The sequence below is a fragment of the Thunnus maccoyii genome, chromosome 16 (genome assembly GCF_910596095.1).
Source record: "Thunnus maccoyii chromosome 16, fThuMac1.1, whole genome shotgun sequence".
NCBI classification, from domain to species: domain Eukaryota; kingdom Metazoa; phylum Chordata; class Actinopteri; order Scombriformes; family Scombridae; genus Thunnus; species Thunnus maccoyii.
This window is the reverse complement of record NC_056548.1, coordinates 14,954,973-14,962,602: the sequence shown is the minus strand read 5'-3', so window position 1 is coordinate 14,962,602 and position 7,630 is coordinate 14,954,973. Positions and strand designations below refer to the sequence as shown.

The window sequence follows — 7,630 nt, the reverse complement described above, 5'->3', positions numbered from 1 at the left end:
AATATAAATGCATCCACAAGCCAGGATCCTTTCATGTTTCAAACCATAAATAGTCTTGGTTTTTCCTCAGAGCAATATACCTATCAAAACCATTTCCAACATCTGTTATCCCTCCTAAATAAACTGCAGGATGCTGAGCCAATTGCTCTTGCTGTGCACCAAAGTGTTTTATAATGCATGGGATACAAGGCAGTTATGCTTACTTTTTCTTAATTTGTTAATTGATTATTGCCTAATCTGTCAAAGATCCTGGCTCTGAGCCCTTGTGACTGAACGCACTGTGGTTGTGTTTGAAGTCACTGAAAACACACACACACAAACACACACACACACACATGCTGAGACACACAAACACACAGTGAGATAAGCAAACCCCCAGATGTAAGTCTCTTGATACTTGCTGATTATTGCGAGTGCAGCCACCACTGACCTTGGCACACATATCCATAGCAGCCTCCTTCCCTCTGCATCCATCTCGCTCTCCCTCTCTCTCTGGAGTGGCCCCTGGCCTGCAGCTTATTGGGGGGCCTGGAGCCAGCTTCCCATCTTAGACAGGCCCTAATCTGGGAGGCAAATGATAAGGCTGAGGTTTACAGGAGGGGCTTTGCACACTCACCAAAATTTGCATTTAAAGGCCCTCAAGTAATCTTTAGGCTTATTTAAATCTCAGCAAGACACTAGCAGGAGAGATGGAGGGGGAAAATTCTGCAGATCCACCTCCAGTGCTTCTTTCCCATGGTAGACCAAATCCCCGCCATAAATGAGCGAGGATGTGGATTGCTTTGCTGTTCTCACAGCAGCCCGTCTCTGTGTTATCAATGGCATTTAATTGACTGAGAATTATTTTTGCTCCCCGCATCCAAATAAAACCGCCACATGGGACAAAAGCTTCAACCATCACTGTAAATCGGTTTGTGAAAAAGGCCATTTTTGCCAGAAAAATACAGAGCTATTGACACACAATTGGCTGTGCTAGAATGGAGTTTTTTTTGCTTATTTGTTTGGCTGCTTGTTTTACATGAGTAGGTTTGACTATGTGTTTTTTTCATGTGCTCTTTGTTCATGTGATTAAAATAAATATGAAAGAAACATTTGCGAACATTTGTGTTTTAAGCCCCCACAAAGGATTGCTGCTGTATGACCACCTAAGCAAGACATTATTGTCATGCAGGTTCTTTCTATTTTCTTTTTTTTTTTTAAAGCCTCCCTCAAACTTACAGTTTCTCCTCTGTTATATTTATTCTCTCTGTATTTTCTATCACCAGTCAGAATTATTCATTCGATGAAAAAGCCAAAAATGGAAAACACAATAATGAAAACAACAAACAGTTGCTGGCACACCGCTAGAATATATTCTGTCCCAGTTTTTGTGTAAGTGTGTGCATATTTACCAGCTGCTGCAGCTATCGAAGGTACTGTATTGCTGTCAGCATATTCACTAGTTTACTGGCATCACGTCCTGCAGTATGTATACCATAACAGCACAATGCTTCTGCTCAGCCGATTCGCGTCAGCGTCAGGGGGGTTATTTTCAGTGTGGGACTATATGGTGGATCCTACACATCCAGAAGGGATTTGAAAGATTAATCCTCACCTTTCCAACTGAATGTATGTAATTTGGTTTGACAAACACCAGCCCTACAGGGACATTTTCTTCATTAATACTTGACAATGTGCCTTGCGTCTCAGGCCTGAGGAGATGTAGCGGTGTGACGGACGAGAGCATTAAAGTGACCCAGATTCAATCTTTCTTTCTTTACTTGCAAGCTTTTAACACTGAGTATAGCACCTGTGATACAAAATTCAGTTGAGAAAGCAACAAAGATGGGGTGTTAAGGGCCATTATAACAGGCCACAGAGACGAGACGCGATCTGATGATCCACTCAGACTGTAATACACCCTTAAATATTCAAGGGCTGCAAGGTGTTTAAAAGTAGCTTTTGAAGAGCTTAAAAAAACATGTAACAACCTTGCGCACGATATCAGCCAACAGAATACAATGGTTGTCTAGTTCAAGTTAACAATGTTTTAGAGTTTTAAATCTAAATTGTTCATTACACATACATCTGCAGAGGAGGTGGTGATTTTAGTCTTAACAAACAACTTTGCCATTAAAAAATTATGTCAGTAACGAACATTTACGTCTTTCCTCCACCACAGGGCAAAACAAACTCTACAGAAGGAGCTGTAAGTAGAAAAACACACACCGTACTGTATATATTCTTTATCAAAACAATAAGACTAGACAATATTAAAGCACATGGAAAGGCTAAACCTGATATCATATTTAATATTCTGCCTGATTTTCTCTTTTGCATAACCCTCTTCACAGCCTGGAGACAGGTCAAATCAAGCTCATGCATATAAAAGCTGTTGCCCTGGGCAAAGATTTAACCAGCCCGGATGAGTCTCAAGGCTCATTGCAGTGAACAAAAAAAAAAAAACATTCTTGCTGCCATTCTAGCTCTGAGAAATATGAGGAGACGCGAGAAAAGAGATCTGGACAGAAGCCCCCTCCACCTCCGAAACTAACCGTTAGCTTGGCTTCTCAGTCACACTATGGAGACCCTGCTCACTCTTCCATGCCGCAGCCACTTCCTGCTGGCTCTAAACAATGCAGACTCCATTTGGGCCGCCGTAATGGCTGACTGCTTGACATAACCCTTGTCAGTGAGAGCTGAGATAGGTGACACTTGACAGATGTGTAATTGCTGGAAGAGCTCACTGACAGGTGGATGAGCTTAAAGACACCTGATATGCTTCTGAGGCTGTTGACGCAGGGGATTACACCTTTAAGAGGCACCGGCTTCCCCCGGTTGTTGTTGCTTTTTTTCGGTGTACTTCAAGTAAGGGAAAAAAAACTATTTGGGTAATCTATTGGAAGAGAAATTGGTTTGATTTGTTTGAGCCAAGATATGAGTCAAGCATGACAGCGAGAAAAGGTTAAGTCTCCTGAAATAGCCCTCATTTAATACATCTAGATGTATATTCTCTGTGAGGTAATGTATGGTTTTGACATCATCCCGAGCTGGCTTGTAAAGCCTGAGCCGAGGCGTGATAGCTTTCCCTCTCAGGTCAGCCCAGGTGAGGCGGTACCAGAAGCCGGAGATAACACTCCACCCCTATAAAAGACAGGAAGTGAGATAAACATTCGCTCCTTGATTAGGAGCCGAGGTGGGGGCTGCCAAGTGGGAGGTGGTGCAGTCATACGGGTGGAACAGTAAGATGTGGATGGGGGAGCGTGTGTGTATATGTGTGTGTGTGTGAGTGTTGTGTTTTATGTGTGGGACTGTAATGCAAATCAATGATCTCCTTCAGTGCAGAGCAGAACAGCACAATGCCTGCACACCTGTCCATCATTCAACATCTCCTGTTCCACCTCTTAAAGCTGGGTGGGGAAAAAAAAAAATTGCTTTAGCTCACAGTCAAGGGGCTGAAAGCAGGGGAGGGGAGCGAAGGAGGTATGCTTAGAGGCCCAGACATTCACTTTTCTTTTTTCCTTGCCGACAAGACCATGTTATTAGAACTGCAGTTACTAAATTGGGAGGAGGGAGACCGATGCTTTTGGATGTGACCTCAATTGCACTGGCACACTATCTCAACCAAAGTCTCATTTCACCAAGCAAGACAGGGGAAGAGAAAAGAGAAATTGACAATATCTTTTGTACCATCATGCATAGACACCAGATAGAGATTTAGTGATGATATAGGGGGGGTGGTGGCTCTAGCTGTACCCCAGAAGCTCAGCTCAGTTCATTGGGGGTATTTTCACTTATAATTGGGGTAGCTTTCATCTTGCCTGCCAAAAGGCGAAGCAGCGAAGAAGAGCACCAAGAGGGAGCTATCACTTCCCCTATTTCCTGGCCCCAGACAAAGGCATCCAGGCAGGCAGCCTGCTGAAGATGATGTATTTCTGATCAAAGAGCCTGGAGTTGTCAGCAGCCCAGGCTAGCACAGCAACCTGATTGCTCCTGGATAGATTTGTCCCTTTGATCAGAGCAGACTCTGACTGCAGGCACTGTTTATACAAAGGGAAGATGGCAGAGCGAAATCTACTCAGTGTTATGTGGAAACAGGCGTCGGGCTGGGGGAAGGACTTTTGCTTCAGGATATGTTGGCTCACACAATAATACAGGATGATATCTGTTATAATTACCACTAATGAGATAACATTGCAAAAAGCCTTTACTGCAACTTGTTGCTGTGATGCTTTTGCGCTGACAGCAATTTTTTTTTTTTTTTAACTTGCATATTACTGTTGATTAGCTGATAAAATTCTGTGTCTAATTACAACCACATACATCAGATATGAGAGTGAGATAATGTAATGTACTTGAACAACTGGTATTTTTACAAAGTGATCAGTTAGTTACACTAGGCAAACATCTTACACATAATCCAAATAACCACTGGCTATGAATTTATGTGGGCTTGAGATGGCACATATTTTGTCATGATATATTGATGTAAATTCAGTTAATGGTATGAGTTAAGAGTAGTTTTATAAATGTGCTACAGAGAGATATTAATGCCATCAGTCTGTGGGATTGTACCTACAATTCCCACTGTGACCTCGGCCGTGTTTTGTCGGGAAAGAACAGCCTGCTTGTACCGAGCTACACGGGTTCAAACACTAAAATGTCAAACACACTTGACTTTAAAACACTCCTGGAAGGTTATGGTGGGGTATGAGACACAACATGAAATACCAAGAGACTAAGGCTGTAAGACTTAAGATGTCCAAAAGGGTCTTCCCAGTTCACTAGATACTGGTAGAATTTGTTAATGCCAAAGACATGCATAGACTCAGTGTTGGAGAGGCTTCATTAGAATAAATTTAAGTACAGAATTCTTAGATCAAGCTATGACAATTATATTGTTTACATCCTTTTAAAACTATCTTGGCAATATCTACATAAATACATATTTAATTATCACTGTCAAAGTATTTCTTGACAGACAGAAAAATAAAAAAGAATAGTCAACATAACATTTATCTTGTTTTCCTCCTCCTCATTCTGCATGTTAGATAAGTTCAGGCCATAGCTTTCAGGGACATCAGCCTTTTCTGTTTTTCTGTATTTTCTGTCATGTTAAACATTAAAAAGGTACAGCTCAGCACACCTCCCGCCGAGCGACGTCAAAGTCAAGGTTAATTTATGGATGCAAAATACTTCATCTCAAATTTTTCTTTTATTCATTTTTTTTTTTCTCTTTATTTTGCTCTGTTGGTGACAGGTGCTATTTAAAGAGGTTCCAGGCACAAGCATACACACAGTTTAAGTCAGTGGAAAGAGGCCTGAGTGGTTATGTAAGCTGTGATTAACATATCTGACGGCTGCATTTGGGTCAAACAGTGATGGGTAATTCAGGTCATTTCTGACAGCTGATGAAAACAGAAATCATCATGGCGGGCGGTGGGCGTAATTATGTATTTATGAGTGGAAGAGGACCTTGGGGGTAGCAAGCAGAAGAGATGAGCACATACAGAGAAGTGCGCCTGAGTGCTGCGTACCCTGCCTTGCTACTGTAATGACAGCTCATTTCCCTGTGTGGATGTTTTTCTCAGCTCGGTGCCAAGCTTTTGTTAGCCCCACCAGCTTACTGTACCTGCCAGCCAAGCCTTTTATGGACAATACAGGAGGGTTAAGTGTTGTATTATTAAGGGATGAATGCTCTGCTGAGACCCCGACCAAGGGAAACGAAAGCATGTAGGTTTTACCCAAAGGGCCCTCCATGGCAGCTTGTTTGTGTTATGTGAAACACTGTTGGGGTTTAGGCAGATGTAAAGATGCATTTGATGTTGAATAACTCCACGTATATGCGGTTTATGCATACATGCATACATCAACCTCCAGCACCGTATGGATCTGCTCCTTCCTGTAGTATCTCATTGTCCTACTGTGCTCAGCACAACATATAGATCAATATGCAATAACCTACAATAAATGCTGTGTTTTTGTAGTTAGTTAATTAGTTAGTTAATTAGATTAATTAATTACTCTTCCAAAATTCCTTGTGTGTTTTTGGCAAATGTCAGACAGATAAAGCAATCACAAAAGACATTACAGTTAAAGACGGGTATTAAACAGCATAGTGCTCCATAATATCAGGTAGTATAATGCCTCATGGAAATATCACTTTTTTTTTTTTTTTTTTAAATTTATATCCTCGTATTCGTAACTTCAGTGTAGCACTCAAATACACAGTTCCTCGCCTCACATACAAAAGACAGTGAACTAAAAAAAGGAGAACGGATGAAGCCGAATGCAAATAACTCTGGAGTAAAATCAAAGCCATCTTCAAATCAAACCCCCAGTAACGCTCTCCCCTTTCTCTGTCAATCCACTGTGACATTTGTGATATGGGCAACACTTTCAATCTATGGCTGCCTACTCCATTGGCTATGTAAAGTTTAATGAGCACCTTTTGTGGAGTGATATGAATAATGTATACATTACGGAGCTTTAAAGCGCCTATGGTGCATCTGTCTCTACGATGGACGGAAGCCGTGGGAAGGACCAGTGAAAATTAAAAGGCCTGAGGGTAAAGAAGGAGAGAGATAGAAAGAGCGAAAAGTTGAAGGCAGTCACATTAATTTGAATGCCTCAATGTGCCACTTTCAATGCAGAATAGAAGTCATCAGCACAAGCACAGACCCCCGCCCCCTACCTACACAATCTATCTCTCGTCTGTTGCTCATCTGTGTCAACCTGCTCTTCTGAACACGCTGTGACATGGAGGGGAGGGAGAATGTTTTCTTGGAAATTCTGGAGAGCGCAGCAGGTGATGGGGGGGAAAACACAAGTCAGTATAAAGCAGACAATCCTGTTCCTGCACTCCTGCAGATGCTCATTGATCTCTGACGTAAAAAGGAGATGGAGATGCACTGTACTCTGAATGACAAGCTCACTGTTGTAAAAGGAAGTGTTTTAAAAAAGACTCAAACTCTGCACTTTAAACACAAAGAGCGACGGAAAGTACGCACTTCAAAGTTTACTGTAACTGAGGCAAGAAAATAAATTATTTGAAATAAAATTCAAAACCAATGTTTTAGGAGTTGCATCTTATAAAATAATCTATCTATAAATGGCGAGGATAAAAGAAGGGTTAATTGTTACTTGCACTTGATGCTAATTTTTTCCTCAGAACATACTTTGGAAACCTTATTGGAAGAGAAGTACCCAAGCCTTTAACCTCTAAGAGCATTACAGCAATAGCTCTTCCTCCTTTGCCTGTCCTCTCTACCTCGCTCCATCCTCTGCTCATCCAGACCGCTCTGTCACAAACCCCCTAAGCCGAGAGCTCACTGACAAAATTAGAAATCTCCTGCACGTTGGCTACTGCTCCACCAAAACCCCCCATTCAAAAGATTGGTGGGCCTCTATCTTCTTAGAGATCTGCTCCCTGTTGAATAAGCAATGGAGCGTTCCCACTTCACTTGTCCACGCCAGGCTGGCCTGAGCGACCCTTCCCTCCCTTACCCTCTCCCCCGCAACCCCGTCACCCCCCTCCCCTAACCAATGTTTCCATCTCCACAGATTGACCCCCCTCTCCCCCTCTCCCCCTCTCCCGTCCTCCTCCTCCTCCTCCTCCTCCTCCCTCAGCCCTCGCTCTCAGCCGACAGGG

At 42.5% G+C, this 7,630-nt stretch overlaps 1 protein-coding gene across 1 annotated transcript in view; it reads right to left on the bottom strand.

Moving 5' to 3' along the window:
• Positions 1-543: 543 nt before the first annotated feature.
• Positions 544-7,630, bottom strand: part of LOC121881546 (doublecortin domain-containing protein 2) — an 86,958-nt gene continuing 79,871 nt past the window's right edge. Inside the window, exon 13 of the mRNA XM_042389399.1 lies at positions 544-563. Within this exon, the coding sequence (XP_042245333.1) occupies positions 559-563 (5 nt within the window). The 3' untranslated portion in view covers positions 544-558. The remainder of the gene's footprint in view (positions 564-7,630) is intronic.